Raw genomic sequence first — 16,912 nt, 5'->3', positions numbered from 1 at the left:
ATTCTTAACTCCACCTATCTCCGTGGGAGTCAACTTAATCAGCTGGAATACTGTGCTTCCGCGCAGGTTACCTTGCTCTAGTCGTATAGACCCTGCTTGTTCCTAAAGTTACTTAGGTCAGCACCTTCCCCCACCCCTTCAGTGAGATTGTTTCATACATTGTAATACCGTTACATTCTTTTATCAAACTCTGCATTCCATCCTTGGATTTCCCCCAGTCTCTTAAGTTATTTTTTGAATCTACATACTTCAAGGTTCACTGTACTGAGAAGTTCTTTGGGTTTCAGCAAATGCTCAATGTCTCATATTCACCATTTAGTAATATACAAAACAGTTCATGGTCCTAAAAACCTCCTATGCTTCACCTATTCCATTCTCTTCTTTTTTTTGCCTGAATTCCTGGCAGCCAATGGTCTTTTTACTGTTTCTGTTACCTTTTCTAGAATGCCATGGAGTTGGAATCATGCAATGTGTAGCCTTTTCAGACTGGCTACTTGCACTTAGCAATATGCACTTAAGATCTATTTATGTATTTTTTGTGACTTGATAACTAATTTCTTTTTATTGCTGCATAATATTCCATGGTATGGGTGTATCACAGTTTGTTTATCCATTCATCTCATAAAGGACACATTGGTTGCTTTAATTTTTGGTGATTATGAATAAAGCTGCAGGTTTTTGGTTTGTGTTGTGGCCATCAGTTTTCAAAGCAGTGGGTTTCCTGTTGCTGAAGCTATCTGGGCAGAAGCTGAGTGCCCACAGGTGGATGTGTGGGAGAGGGGAATGAAGGATCATAGGGGACCCTACACAGAGAGCCCTCCCTGTCCTCTTCCAGATTTGGAGTTGTAGCAGTGAAGGCCCGGGCCCTTCACCACCTCAGAACAGAGGGTACGTGGGGGTCCCAGTCGCGTCTAACCCTTTGAATAAGAATCGGAACATTTTCTGATCACTCTCTTACACGATTATTCCCGTGTCACTTTCTGACTTGGTGTATCTGATTTTGGAAGGCTCTGCTTTGACCAACGGGGGATTAAACCTGCACAACCCTGTGAAGAGGAAGCTGGAAGCAGAGAAGGACTATGTCTTTGACAAGAGGCTCAGGTACAGCGTCCGCCAGAACGAAAGCAACTGTAGGTTTCGGGACATTGTCGTCCGGAAGGAAGAGGGGTTCACGCATATCCTGCTGTCCAGTCAGACCTCAGACAACAACGCACTGACCCCTGAGGTGAGAGGGATAGGACCAGAGGGGAGGGCCGGGCCGGGAAAGGCCTGTCATGCAGAATGGAGTGCTGGCTCCTTGTTCCATCGGGGAGCTCATGAGAAGAGCCACCATGCACACAGACTTGGCTGCGGGACGCAGTTTGCCGGTCACTTTACATACATCCTCCACCTGATCTTATGACCAGGTACCAATGTTATCCCATTTTACAGATGAAGATCCAGGTAAATGGAGGGATTCAGTAAATTGATCACGTTCACAGAATTGGTCAGGAAACTGCATTGTAATCCATATGTCAAGTCTCTTTGCTTTAGATGGAATTATATTCACTCAGCTCACATTCTTTCAAAAATTGAAATATCATTCACATACTTTTTAAATGTACGATTCAGTCATTTTTAGTATATTCCCAAGGTTGTGCAACTACCATCACTGTCTAATTCCAGAACATTCCCATCACCCCAAAGGAAACCCTGTGCCATTAGCGCTCACTCCCATTCTGCCTCCCCAAGTCCCCACTAATTTACTTTCTGTCCCTATAGATTTTCCTATTCTGGACTTTTTATATAAATGGAATCATACAAGTAGTCTTCTGGGACTAGCTTTTCTCACTGAGCATGATGGTCTCAGGGTTTATCCACGCTGTAGTATGTGTCAGGGCTCCGCTCCTTCTCATTGCCTGGATGTGCCGCATTTAGTCTATCAGTTCTTCAGTTGATGCACAATTGCGTTGGTTCCACTTTTGACCACTGTATTATGAGAAATATTGCTGTGAACATTTGGGCACAAATTTTTGTGTGAACTTATGTTTTCAGGTTTCTTGGGTATATTCCTAATTGTGTAATTGCTGAGTCATATGGTGACTCTATATTTAGCTTTTTGAGGACCTGGCAGACTGTGTTCCACAGTGGCTGTGCAATTTTACATTCCCACCAGTAGTATATGAATGTTCTAATTTCTCTGCATCCTTGTCAACACTTATTATCGTCTGTCTTTTATTGTAACCACTTGAGTGGGTACAAGGTAATATCATTGTGGTTTTGATTTGCATTTTTGTGATGACTAATGTTGGGCATCTTTTCATGTGTTTATTGGTCATTTGTCTATTTTCTTTGGAGAAACATCCATTTAGTCCTTTACCTATTATTAGAATTGTTTTTTTTTAATTGTTGAGTTTTAAGAGTTCCTTTTATATTCTGGATCCTAGACCATCATCAGATACTTGGTTTGAAAATACTTCTCTCATTCTGTAAGTTGTCTTGTTACTTTCGTGATGGTGTCCTTTGACATACAATTAAAAAATTTTTGAGGACATCTGATTTATCTGTTTTTTTTCTACATTACTTTTTAAGTGATAATCATACAGCTTAAGTGAGCAGAAAGGGAAGCAATGAGTACTCAATGCAGTCAGGTAGACAGCACCATTCAAAATATGGGGCTCTTAGTGGGAGCAATGAGATTATTTTTCTTTTTAAGAGATTGTTGATGTGCACATGTGGGAAACGCTCAGCCAAGCAGCCCTCTCCAGCTGGAACGAATGGGACAGGGCAGCAGAGGGGGAAATGACGACGGCAACAGCAGTGCCTGCTAGGAGTGCTGTTCATGCTTGTATTTGCTCTTACCCCGTTTCACCCACCAGTGCCCTTCTGATGTAGGATTATTAGGATCCACGTCTTACAGAAGGAAAAACGTAGATTTAGAGAACTTAGCAGGCCTAGGCTCCCACAGCAGATGTGAGCTTCAGGAGGGCAGGGGCCTTGCCCCTCTGCCCGCCATGTCGTCTCCTGCACCATGTCCAGTGCCTGGCCCATTGGAAACAGTTAACTTGAAGACCCCTTGATCCTGTCCCTGCAATATCCTGCACTGTGACTTCCACGTGTAGCAGTGGAGACATGGAGGGTTAACCACAGGGCTGTGTCTTCAGTGGATACAGTCAAGGAGTAGCCACCCACCCAGACTGGGTTGCCCAGTGTATACAGGGCACCCGGGGAAGCCCAGGAAGTTGGGTGTGGTGGGAAGTGCTGTGTCCTTGAACTTGCAATCACATGTCTTATCTGTATGGTTTATATAGACTATGGTTCTTTTATGGGACCCTGGGTGTGACAGTCAGGAGTGGTTGCCAGCCAGTAAGGGAAGAGATGCGGTAAAGCCTTGGCAGTGTGTGAGGTCTGCCTGTTGCCCCCCGTCTCAGCGTGGTGTTCTGGGTTCTCCCCTCTTTCACCTTCAGGAACCACCTTGGGGTTCTCTGCTGTGTAGACCTCTGGGTCAGACTCTGAGAAGGCCAGTGCCTGGGGTTTACTCTGAATGCTGCTTTTCACACGTTTCTATACCTGGAAACCTTGTTATTTTAAGCTCATCATGAAACATCTGCATGAGACCAATTCTTTTTGGATTTTTTCTACTTCACTACTTTTTAAAAGTGCACTTTAAAAAGGCACAGCATTTTCCTCCAATAAATTGAATAATGTGAAATCCTCCGGCTCATTCTGTCTCTTTGGAGCCACTGTGTATGTTAGTTAACTATTGCCTACCCATCATGTTGCATCTGACTGATTTAAGTCTCACCTCCCGAGATGTGAGCTTGGTTAATTAGGGGTTCCTTTCCTAATTGGGGTATAACAGAACAGGAAGAAAATACAAAAAAAATTGATACAATGTTTTTGGCTGTTTCAACCCCCCCCAAGTGGATTGACTATATGGATAAGCCAGCCACCTGGGTAACGTAGCCCCAGAGGATCCTGGGGAAATGAAGAGGTGGTGGTAGTGGAGGAATACAGATTTTGGAGCCTAGCAGACCTGGGTTCTAATCTTGCCTCCACCTACTTGCCGTTTCTGTCACCTTGGGGAGTTCCTTTGCTTCTCTGAGCTCCCTCATTTGCAGGATTTACACAATACTTTGCCTATGGAATTAGAGATGAGGTCTGCAAAGAGGCTCACAGTAGCTGGCATGTAGGAGGTGCTCCGTAAAGGTCCCTATCATTGTTAAGAGGAAGCAGAGGAGATTCAATGGCCACCAGCAGAACCAACCTGGCTCATTCATGGAGGAACTGGCGGGGCGGGGGCCGCCTGCACGTCTTAATTTCTCTTTCTAGTTGTCTATGTGACATTGGTCGGACTGGCCTCATGGCCTAAAATTCGTACATCGCTGGGTGCCTTAACTAGGTTCTGAGGCAAGCAGGTGCGTTGTAATATTTCTGCCGTCTGGAATATAGGAAAGAACCAGGAAAATAATGAAAATGCCCCTTTAGGAGAGAGCCAGCAAAATAGATTTCCCGAAGTCTTGGTGATTAAAATCTCATCTGCTTTCCCATTAGGAGAGGACCCCAAACCCTAACTCAACTCCTGATTTTCTTCAGGGCCCCCATCCTCAGCGGACGGTACCACTGCCACCCGTGGCTGCCGAACACACCAGATACACAGCCACACCGCCCCGCCTCCCCACCACACCCGCGTCCTCAAGGCCTATTAGCTTAATGCTTGACGAGCCCTTTGATGTTTCCTTTCATTTTCACCACGGTCATTGCAGGCCGCACTGCTGGGCCATTGTGTCCGGGCTGTTGTGATCACCCACTAACAAGTCTGCCCTCTTTCACTTTCCTGCCCTGTAATCCATGCTCCACAAGGCAGGCAGAGAGAGTGCTGGGAATGCAAATTGGGCAAATCACCACTTACACACACACACACCCTCAGATACTCCAGTGACGCCCAGTTGTGGTTAAGAACCAAAGCTCTTAACATGGCTGTGAGGCCGGTGTGCTCTGACCCTGCCCACCTCTCCAGCTCCATTGCCTTTACACGTTATTCTTCTCTCCTGTTCTCAGTCACTCTGGCTTTCATTCATGCTCACACCTACCTCAGGACCTTTACACCTGCCTCTCTTGCTGCCTGAAAAAGTCTCCCCTCAGCTCCCTGCTCATGTCAATCTCCATCTCACACTTTTTCCTTCCCTCCAGAAGTTATAGTGGTTATTAGTGTGCATGTATGTGTATAGTCATTTTTTACATGTCTGATTCCCCCTTAGACTATAAAAATTTTTGAAGAGGTAAACTGTGTGCCATTCATTCAATTTGATAAATGTTTATTAAAATTCTATTATGTGCAAGATTCTGGACAAGGTGTTAGAAGGATTATGCAGATGAGTAGAATACTATTTTTAGCCCTTAGGGGATCATATTAGTTGTCTGATTACTGCATAACAAATTGCCCTAAACTAAGTGTCTTAAAACAAACATTTATTATCTCATGGTGTCTGTGGGTCAGGAATCCTGGTATAGGGCTTATTAGCTATATGCTCTGGCTCAGGCTCTCTCACAACGTGCAGTCAGGTGTTATCTGGGGCTGCGGTCTCAACCGAAGCCTCGGTGGAGGACAAGCCACTTCCAAGTTCATGCAAGTGGCTGTTGGTAGGTCCCAGGTGCTCACTGGCCAGACATCAGTTCTTTGCCATGTGGCTACTCCCCATGGGGGATGTAGTAGCCTATCCAGAGGGCTACTCACCACATGGCTGCTTGCTTTCCCCAGACTGAGAGCTCCAAGAAAGAAGAGAGCGAGAGAAGCCACCCAGGGCAAACTGTATCTTCGAATCCCCATCTCCTCCTGAAAGGGCCATCCGTTACTTTTGCCATATCCTCGTGGTTTGAAGTGAGTCACTAGGTCCAGTCGGGGTTGCACAAGGGCGTGAACAGCAGTGGAGGGGATTTCTGAGGGCCATCTTGGAGGCGGCCTGCCGCAGGGATTTAAATCAAGTCAGAGGCAGGATAAAGTAAGGATGCGCACACTCCGCGAGGGAGTTTGCCAGGAGTCTCATGGCAGGGATTGAAAATACCTGGGGTGTTGGGAGAAGGAGCCGTTAGGTATTTCAGAAAGCTTTTGTGAAGGTGTTTGCACTTCAGGGGGCCCCGGGTGACTGATTTTGGCAAGTACAGATGAAGCAGAGAGAGGGACCCTGCTCTACTCCCCCCTCATCCCCACTTGTAATGCGTTGGTTATCTGGTTCCATCCCATGGCGGATCAGAAGGTGCAAGTAGCAGGGGAGGATGGTGTGCTTTCTCTGGATACTAACGTCAGGAGCACGTGGCAGCCAGCCAGTGCATGACAAGGGCAGTAAATCTCAGGAACATACTTAGGACTTGAAAATGCATAGCAGCCTGGGACCATTTGTTACAGAGAGATTCCCCAGAAGCCTCCAGGAGGCCTGATCCGCTGTAGGCTAGCAAGTGACCATTGAGAGGTAGTTATATGTGTGCAATGTATTCTGTTTAAGAAGGCCAAGGAGTATGTAATCATTTTAGAATGTCTTAAACAAACCAGTTACATGATAAAATTTGGAGTCATTCAAGAAGGAGGGGCCTCAGCCATCAGTCCAAGTTGGATCATCAACACAAGAAAGGCAAAGGGAAGGCATACAAACTAGATAACATGTTTTTTAATTTAAAAATGTACTTTGTACTTTTGTTGCATGAATAAAACACAAACTTACTTTCCATTTAATTCACAAAGGAGGTGGCTGTTTTTTCAATTGTGTTTTTACTGATTGACAAGTGTGCCCTCACGTCGAGAGGCCCCTCTGAGTCCTGTGTAGGATTGCAGCTCATGTCTTTACAGCAGGATTTTCTTTTATTTGCCTCTCAGAGAAATAGAGTTCATATATAGGTGAGAGTGTATCTATTTCTGGAGGCAGATGGATTAAAAGACCCACAAGGTAGTGGCCTGTTAGCTTTTTTGATGTTCAAAATGAGTATCTGTGGCTTATCTTCCGTTAGAGTGGAAAGTGTTTCTCCCATCCTTCTCACAGGGCACAGGCCAGGAGATTCTCTTCTCAGCTTGATGTTTAGCCCTTTTTTTTTTCCACTAAAATCCACCCATTTATTTAAGTCGTCCTACAGTATGGAATGGTAGAAAGAGAAGGGGTTTGGGAGTGAGATTTATATCATGGTTCTGCCTCTTAGTGGTGACCTTGGGCAACTTATTTCACTTCTCTGTGTCTTCCTTTCTTCACCTGTGGGATCGGGATACCATGCCCTTACCTTACAGGACTTTTGTTTGCAATAAAATATGTGAAAATTGCCTGTTGCAGTCTCTGGCACCTCTAAGTGTTTAATAAATTGAGGAAGGGTTCTTTTAAAAGTAAAATTAAAACATGCCCTCATCATATTTCCCCACTGTACCCTATGATCATGCCTACTGAATAGCTGATAATGGTCCTTTAAAAGCCTATTCACTTATTGTCTCTCCAGTTGGACTCTCAGCTCCACCCAGGCAAGTGCATGCGTTGTTTCCTCTTACCATGCACTTTCTGCACTTACTTGTTTCTCCTTCCCTAACTTCTGTTAGATTGAGTGATTGAGCTTTTTTATTTTATCCCGTCTCCCCTCCCATTCATTGTAATCCATGTACTTTTCAGAAGTTATCCTTACTTTATGTATACATAGCAAACCCTAAATGTAAGCATCCCTTCTCCAACACCCCCAGACCTCTAAGCTTGGCATTCTCTAGTCATTTCTTCTCTCATCTTACACATTATTATTGCCTATACTACAGCTCTACCTAGTGCAAACCTCCACCCTCTGTTACTCAATATTGGTGTGGTGATTTTTATAGTCACTTCTTATATTGACTTATCCATACATTCACCTGTTTCTCTGCTGGCTGTTCCTTGCATGTCAGTTTTTCTTTCTGAATATACTTTCTTCTTCTTGAGGTGCATCCTTTTTCTGTCCTTTCAGTGAGGGTCTAAGAGTGGTAAGCATTCTTTTACTGAAAATGCCTAATGTCTACCCTTACTTTTGAATGATAGTTGAGCTGGATATAGAATTTGTGTTTGACAGTCATTTTGCTTAATGCCTTGAAAATTTTATGGGTCTGAATCTGAAGCCCATTTCCCACCTGTTACCTATAAGCTGTGTGAGGGTCATAGCTGAATTAAGGATGAGCAGGAATATAATTAAAGCAGGCTTTCCAGAGAAGGCTAACATACCTTACCTGGGCTGTGCACAGGGATTTTTTTCCCACATCTTGAAAAGGGATAACAAGCAAATGCTGGAAGAAGATTTGCAGAGATTTTCCAGGCATTAAGCAACTTCAAGCCAGGCTCCCAACTCTGCAACCTGTGACCCCACTGCCACCTTCTTTAGTGCTCTGTGCCTGCTTCAGGGACACTGCAGGCAAGTTCTGGTTTTGATGTTTCTTTGCTCAGAGTGGACGTGGCTTGTATTCAGGGCAGGCTCCCTGCACAGTCAGAGCAGATTTACTGACCTGTGCTCTCAGGCTTGAGGGCTGAAAGCCTTTGGCTTATAGACAGACTGTGAACATCTCCACAAATCCGTCTCTGCCCACAGATCATGAAGGAGGTCCGGCGAGCACTCTGCAACGCGGCCACGGATGACAGCAAACTGCTGCTCCTCAGCGCAGTGGGCAGCGTGTTCTGCAGTGGCCTGGATTACTCCTACCTAATTGGCCGGTTGTCCAGTGACCGGCGGAAGGAAAGCACCCGGATTGCAGAAGCCATCAGGTGAGCTCTGCTCCCGTTCGCACACTTTGGGACCTGCCTAGGGTTGCCAAACATAGTGCATAAGAACACTGACTGCTCAGTTTAATTTGAATTTCAAACGGCAAAATAATTTGTCTTAGCGTAAGTATATCCCATGTAACCTTTGGGATATATTGATACTAAAACATTATTTGTCATTTGTCCAACATCCAGATTTTAATTGGGCATCTTGTATTTTCCTGCCAAAAATAGGCGTGCCTTTGCTCTCTAGGTTAGATCCCACTTTTTTCTTTTGATCGAAATGATTTTATTTCCTATGTGAAGCCTAGCCTTTGGACATGTTCCTGTATTTGTCATCCACACTATTCCTGCCCTCTGCCTAAGGGTGAAAGACTTGATTTTCTGGGTGTTTCTAGTTCGGGAGCTGACATGGCCCAGCACTGGGGAGGAGGTGGAAGAGGTTTCCTGGGCATCTGTGCATTTGCAGACCCAATGGGATGGGGAGTGTTTCCCCTTCTCTTGTTGCCATCAGGGCAAAAGCTGGGATCCTGGGGGGATGTCTGATCCTAACAATCAGTATCTCTTTGGGGACACTGAAGGGTAAGTTATTTCCCCATTTTGTCTAGGTTTACTGGGAGTAAGTGAACGTGATTTCCAGCAAGGCTGTCACTCACCTGCCCCCTGGGGAAGTGCCCACGTGCTTGCTGCACACCTTGCTCCGTGCTCAGGCCAGAGTCCCAGTGCAGAATTTGTGGGCTCCTGCTGCTCTCAGGCTTGCTGCGTGCAGACAGCCCTGGCCACACCCACGGTGCTGTGTTCTCTGCTTGGACTCGGCTGTCTTTCTGCAGCTGCCTTGTCTTGGGGTGAGGGGACAGCACGGTCCACAGTGAGCTTCCTTCCCCATTCACGGGACCGTCAGAGACAGGGCGCCTGGCTTTGCAGCCTGAGGAAAGCCTTGACTGTAGCTTTCCTCTGGTTTACAAATTTCAATGGCGACATTAGCTGGATTTCAGGAAGTCCCAAACTTGAGGAGATGAATGCATTAGCTCACTTCTGGAGAAATGCGGTCAGTGAAATTCAGACATCGGCCATCTCATCAGGAAGGTGAGTTTCCCTTAGAGGAACGGGGTGTTCCCCAGGCCACAGGTTTTGGCCCTGATGACAGGGAGGATCCTCAGGGAGCTTTTCCCAAACCCAGGTGCTTGGAAGAGTCCCAGAAGATTCTGAATTAATGTGTGGGGCGGGGCCTGCACACTGTTGGTTTTGAAGTCCCCTCGGTGGTTCTCATGTGCAGCCAGCACTGGGAGCTGCTGCCACGTCCTCACCAGGAGGCTCTGCAACTTTCACTGGGAGCACTGAGTGCTCAGGAGCAGAAAGACCCTTGTTTTTTATGCAGGAGAGAAAAGGTAGTTACAAGGGGAGAGGGCTAAGAGGAAGGAGATAGAAAGGATAAGGCAGGGGATGAGGGGTTTCGAGGAAGGGCGGGGGACAGACAATACCGTTCCATGGAGAAGGGTGCTCCTGGGGTCGTGAATGGCCACGGCTGGCTCATTACCACCAGTCTTCCATGGGGAGCCTCCAGCAGACGCAGCCCAGGGTCTGGGACGCGACTTGGTGGAGAAGCGCTGCCCAGAGTATTCTGCAGATTTCCACATGAGCATCATGAGTGGGGGCGCTGTCCGTAAGTGAGCTAGGGCATCAATTCTGTCTCTGCTCCTGCAGATTTTCCAGGCGTAGTCTGAGAGGTGTCTTGCAAAAGAACTTTGTTCAAAAGCTGGCACAGCTGGAACATACTGTGGCCACAGAACATTACAAGCTGCTGACATCCCCTGCAGTTCTCTTGGCACATGCGCCCCATCGGCTGGGCCATGTTGGCCCCAGAATCCAGGCCTGCCATGGCCACAGCACCCCCAGCACTGCTCCCACCCCATCCTCACCATTTCCTAAAGAAAACATGCACACACACGACCCGGGACGCTGTGTTCGCTCCAGACGTTCACTGAGTGAACTAGCAGATGTGGGGAGAGCTTGGATGATTCATTCAGTAGAAGCCTCTGTCCGGGCCCCGAAGCTGACTGACCCATCCTGAGAGGCTGCCCTCACCTGAACCCTCCACAGCTGATGTGATGGCCTGCAGGGGACTTGCTGGGACCAAGAGTGATCAGACAACCCATGTGAAACTTGTGTTCCTGGCACATGAGAAGTTCTCAGAATAGGTGTAGGAATTATTTTCACTGTTAGTACTGTTACTTCCAGCCACGGATTCTAGCTAAGCCTGAGTCTGACTGTGGAGGGTATCATGTGTGTCTGGGGCTCACAGGCACCGTATCAGCTGACTTGGCTCTGAACCGTGGCATGGGAGGGCCACACCCCATGGCTCTGGTTAAAGGAATGAGTAGCCAGGATACGAAAGAAATGCCAGTTGCCCCAGGTGAAATCCAAATATCCATATGTGCAGAATTTTGCTTCTGAGTCTCCTGTAGGTCAGAACAGTGGGCCACAGGCACCTGAGAACAGAGTAAGAGCTGTGTGCCCCTCCCCAGCAGGGGCACTGATTGTCCAGTGGCAGAGTCAGTGGAAGGCGCCTGAGTCCAGGCACTGTGCTGGTGCCCCATGTGGGCTGTCTCACCTAATTTTCATAACAGTCCTCCGAGGACATGCCGCTGGCTTTCCCACTTTACCAGGGTGAAAATGAGGCTCCAGAGATGGGGTAACTTGTCTGAAGCCTCACTACTCGTTAGGGGCAGAGTTGAGACTTGATCCTGGGTCTTTCAGACTGCAAAGGTCCTGCTGCTTCTGCCGCATCAGCCCAGCCCAGCAGCTCTGCAGGCTGCAGCCACAATGCTCAGGCTGCGGAGGAAGCCAGGAGGGTCAGTCAGACAGTGAGCCGTCTCCCAGCACAGCCCCGCTGCCCGAGGCAGGATCAGATATCAGAGCGGCAGCATCTGTAATGCAATATCCTGTTTGTTGTCTGGCCTCTGCGTCCATTGGGCCCTTGTGGTAGAGATCTACTGCATTAGGTGAGAGGAAGAGGATGGGGAGACTGGTCTGCAGATCACATTCTTATATCAAAGATGTGAGCTGCTGAGGCTGCTGGAACTGAACCAGGAGGGCCGGGGTAGAGGGTGGGAGCTAGGCACCCTCTGTCCCATGGGCCCTCCCTGGCGGTCCATGATGCTCCTGCATAGAGCTCAGGTTAGAAATCACAGAGGGAAAGGCTCTGGTATCCGAAAGAGCAGCTTCTGGAAGGTTCTGAGGGCTGGGGTGAATTCCTGAAGGACTGCCATGTGGAGGATGGAGCAGAGTGACTGGGAGCCTCAGAGAGGCCCACCCAGGGTCCGCAGCAGGGAGGTGTCTGACAGGGATGGACCCTCTTAATTAAAAACATTGAACAGACGCCAGAGGATGCACCCTTGGGAAGACTGGGCTTGATGACTCTTAGAGTCCTTCCCGATTCTGAGATACAGGATCCTGAAATGGTATGAGGGTGTTTAGAAACGGAATTTCTGCCCCAAATCACCCGGACTCGGTGGTTCCAAGACCCCTGCAAAGAGGCCCCATGTGCCCTGCAAATGGCACTTGGTTAAAGTCACTCTTTAAAACCAGTGACGGGGCCATGAAGCTAGGAAGCCAAGCCAGGAAATGGGCCACTAGAAACCAGGCATCAGAGGGCCATGGTGCCGGGACTCCCTCTTTGTAGCAGGGGCCAGCTGCAGAGGGGCCAGCAGTAGCTGGGACACCTGTCACCTACTCACGAGGAGTCACACAGGAGTCAGGAAACGAGATGCCTCAAGCTTGGCTCAGGATGCAGACTTCCACGATGACAGACAGGTCACAAGATACCCCTACCCCAGTGGAATATGGAGCAGTCTTCTCACACTTGATTCTGATCCCAACATATCACTGTGATACCCACAGCTTTTGATAAGAATTATAGCGGGACGGAAACGGTATCAATTGAGAAGGGATAAATCAACTTGACATTTACATTAGTGAAGTATTAGCTTCTGTAACAAATAAACCCCAAATATATATATATATATTTATATAAACCAGCTCAGTTGTGATAGAAATTTACTTCTCGCATATGTGACCCTAAAACAGACGTTATTATTGATCAACCCACGACTGTCTTCCAAGCGGTGACACAGAACCCTGACTCCTTCCAACCTGTGACTCCATAAATGTCTTCCAAGATGGCTGTGCTTGTCAAGATGAAAGGGTTTGGAGGACGGCACGATGGGACGTTTCTGTGCACCAGGCTTGGAAGTGTGTCTATGGCCGCCGCTCACATTGCATCAGCCAGCCCTTTGCTACTTGTCCACGCCCACCTGCGAGGGAGGCTCAGAAGCATGTTCTAGTCATAGACTCAGGAAGAAGCAGGAAGGGAACTGGTCCTGTGAATAGCCAATGTGTCTCTACCACACACCTGCAGTCTTGGCTCTTGTTCTGGGAGGCTGACTCCTCTATTTACTCAACAGCTGTTTCTGAATGTTAATTCCAATATGTATGTAGACCAAGCCGTGCCAAAGCTGACCCACGGGTTTCCTTAAGGAGCAGAGGTGGGGGAGTTCAAAAAACAAGTAAGCAGGCAAATAATTAGGATAATTGCAAATTGCAATCATGGTGTTTTCCAAGAACTCTCAGAAGGCCTGTGTGGCTCATGTACAGTGAGCAGGGGTGAGAGAGAGAGGAGATAAGCCTGAAGAGGGAAGCAGAGGCAGACCGAGGTCATGGTCAGGAGTTCGAATTTTATTCTTTTAAGTTTTTGGTAGTTTCCAGTCTTCCACCTGAGAATAATGAAGGATTCTGGCTTTACTAGACATCTTGGATCTTTCTTCATGTCCAGATGAATATTAACATTTTATAGATCTTATATAACAAGTAGAGGAAAGGTGAAAAGCATCCTAGGGCAACGGCAGTAGAGGTTATTGCAGGTGACTCTGCTTAATGGGTGAAGGTGCACACCGTAACCCTGCTCACTGCAGAAGGGCAGGGAGATAAAATAGTACCTCATCCTACAGCCATGATTCCAGATGCCTCATGTCTCCAGGGGAGCCAAACAGCCTTCCGCAGTTTTGATCAGAGCTGCCCAAACACACAGACACTTATCAGCATTCTAAAACCTCCCTTCGGGAGTCTGGCATCCCTTTAGGTAATTGAGAATCAGACAGTCCTAGGACTGAAGGAAATCTTCAATGTCATCTGCCCCCGGCTGTGTCCACCACCTGAAGCCTGAATCCCCTCTGCAGCATCATCCCAGGTGATCCCTGAGCCCAAACAGGAGCACCTCTGGCACTGAGCTCGTGCCTCCCAAAGTCACCCCCTCCACCTGCAGCCGGCGCTGTTAGAGCATTACCTCTCTTTGGGGTCAGTCCCTCCTCTCCTTGTAACACCATCATTTTGCTTCAATTCCTAGTTCTGGTTCTGAACCTTAATTTTGTCTTTCTTAAGGTGTTTGCAACTTGTCAGTATCCAGGGGGTGGAGGGCAGAATAACTGGGTGAGTGAGGGACGACGGGCATGATCTCGGACCATCTGGGCAAACTGGGAACGGGGTCACCCCATGAGTTTCCCTCTGAACAAACCCCTGTGGGTGCCATCCTTTGGATGGAAGGGTGAGGTCCTGGCCTGGTACCTGTTCCCCTCTGACAACCTGCGGGAGCGTCGCAGCACCTGGGACTCAGCTTGGCAGAGGCCAGGGTGTCAGGCGGGTCTCGGCAGGCCTGGGCACCGGTTCAAGGGCGTCTTCTCTTCTCTCTCAGGGATTTTGTGAAGGCCTTTATCCAGTTTAAGAAGCCCATCGTGGTGGCGATCAATGGGCCTGCCCTGGGCCTGGGCGCGTCCATCCTGCCCCTCTGTGACATCGTGTGGGCCAGCGAGAAGGCCTGGTTTCAGACCCCCTATGCCACCATCCGCCTCACCCCTGCCGGCTGCTCCTCCTACACCTTCCCGCAGATCCTGGGTGTTGCGCTGGTAAGCCTCCTCGCTTCCCCCGTGGGCTCCTGCTCTGGGACACGGGGATCCGGGTCCCGACAAGACCCCGGGTCCCGACAAGACCCCGTGTCCCAGAGCAGGACACGTGCCCCAGGCTTAGGCTGTGGCCCTTCATGTGGACAGAAGCCCAGGGTGCTCCCGACCCATGGAGTCTGCTGCTGGTCGCAGCTTCCTCCGCCTCCCCAGGGAGCCGGGATGAGGCCAGGCTGGCCTGGGAGCCTTTGGGCTGCGGTGCTGGTGACAGGGTGGGTGTGGCCACAGGCTGACAGGGGTGACTTTCGCTTACTGAACGTGTACTTCCTTCACTCAACTGAGTTCACTTAACTAAGTGCTTAGTTAGTTAAAGCGGGCTGAAAGAAGGTAAGTTAGTTCCTAACTTAGTTCACTAAATCAAGTACTTTGCTTAGATTTTCTCATTTATTCCTCACAATGACCCCATGAGGTTGTGTATTAGGGTGGGCTGTGCTGTGCCAGTCCCACAATCTCAGGGTCCGAGGGACAGCCCCTCTCTCGCCCTTGTGCAGTCCAGTGTAGATGTAATGCTGTCTGCACCGACTAGGGACCCAGGCATCTCCCACCTTGTGGATCCACCTTCACTTCCAGCCTGGGAGTGAGAAGAGAGCCTGGAGGCAGCCTGTACTTCCTTGTGGGCCAGGCCTGCAGAGCACCTTCACTTGCACTCACATTTCACTGGCCAGGATTCGGTCCCATGTCACGTGGCCACGCCTACCTGCAGGGGAGGCTGGGAGATGTAGGCTTGCCACGTGTCCAGGAGGAAGTGGGAAGGGATTTTGGTGATCACAGGGCAGTCTCCACCCCAGGTGGACATGGGAAGCCAGGCTTGGAGGAGTTACGGAACTTGCCGCCTCATGGGTCAGGGAAAGGGCTGAGGCGTTTGAGTGAGGTGGCAGAGTCCGCTGTGGGCTGCAGTCAGATTCTGTACCAACCGCCAGAAGCAAGCATGAGCAGGGGAGGCTGATAACAACAGCTAACTCCTGGAAAGCGCTCACGGGCCGGGGGGGTTGCCAGCCATCTACTCATCCTCACCCCAGGCCTGGAGGGCAGCACCGTTGTTAGCCTCTCTTGGCAGATTTGGGGACTGAGGCTCAGACACGTCAGCGAGTTGCCCGGGGTCACCCAGTGGTGGTGGCAGTAGTGCGATTTGAATACAAAGGTTCTGGTGTCTTGAGTCTGTGCTCTTAACCAGGATGTTATGAAGTAGAACCCCATCCGAGGAGTGAGTCTGAAATGAGGGGTCTCTGCCTGTTTGTTTAAGATGGTGCATCTCCCTTATAATAGCTCCCCCGCTAAGAAGGCGGGGAGCTGACCTGGTGCCTTCGGCTTCCAGGCCCATTCCAAAAAGCCCCAGAACCCACGTGTGGGCGTCAGTGCCCTCGTCGAAGGTTAAAGGAATCCCTGGTCACCGTTCCACTGTGAGGGACACCGTGACCGCCCGTGTGTTGAGCCCAGTGCTCTGGTGTTCAGCCCTTACCTGGTTGGCCTTCTCTGCTGGCGCAGATGCTCCTGGGAAGTCCTCCACTCTCTCCTTCCCGATTTCTCTACACCACATGGTCCCGGGTCTCCTTGGCCTTCAGCTGACTTACCCCCTTTAGTTTCTTACAAAGCCTGTGCTGGATCTTCTGGACTGAGCTTGAGCCCCTTAGCATTGCTTAAAAGGCTCAAGGGACCCAGCCCCTCTTTGCTCCTTTCCCTGTTCGATCTCCCGTCTCGATGTTCCCAGCCCAGCAACTCCAAAATGGAGCTGCTAAGGCCTGTGAGCTCTGCTCAGGCACCACCTGCTCTCTGAGTTCAGTGCCTCCTCTGTCCTTAGCATTCTGGAGATTCTCTTCCTTCCCACCCAGGTGGAGGGCATCAGGGTGAGGTTGGCTAGGCGCTGGGTACACATGGGGCTTAGCAGTCCCTCACTAAAGGATTGCTGGTCCCGAGATCGTGCACAGAGCCCCCTGATTGTGTCGATGCTCCCTGCTGCCTCTTCAATATTTCTATTTGGGAAAATGTGTCCACTCTGTTGCACTGCACAATACTATGTTACACTCTGATCACAAAGGGCTGAGGGATTGTCCCAGCTTGCCTTGCCCACTTACCGTGTGCCAGAGACACTGTGCCAGGCACATTCCATGCAGTGATCTCATTCTCTCTTCTCCTCCTCTGCAAAGGTAGGTCTTATCCTCCATTTCACAGATGGAG

General features: G+C 49.1%; 1 protein-coding gene across 1 annotated transcript in view; it reads left to right on the top strand.

Annotated features, from left to right (window-relative positions):
* Positions 1-16,912, top strand: part of CDYL2 (chromodomain Y like 2) — a 163,749-nt gene that overhangs the window by 135,453 nt on the left and 11,384 nt on the right. The window contains exons 3-5 of the mRNA XM_036909337.2: positions 1,008-1,225; positions 8,557-8,729; positions 14,473-14,683. Of these exons, the coding sequence (XP_036765232.2) occupies positions 1,008-1,225; positions 8,557-8,729; positions 14,473-14,683 (602 nt within the window). The remainder of the gene's footprint in view (positions 1-1,007; positions 1,226-8,556; positions 8,730-14,472; positions 14,684-16,912) is intronic.

Source organism: Manis pentadactyla, chromosome 15 (genome assembly GCF_030020395.1).
Source record: "Manis pentadactyla isolate mManPen7 chromosome 15, mManPen7.hap1, whole genome shotgun sequence".
NCBI lineage: Eukaryota > Metazoa > Chordata > Mammalia > Pholidota > Manidae > Manis > Manis pentadactyla.
The sequence above is the reverse complement of the archived record's forward strand: the minus strand, read 5'-3'. Positions and strand labels throughout refer to the sequence as shown.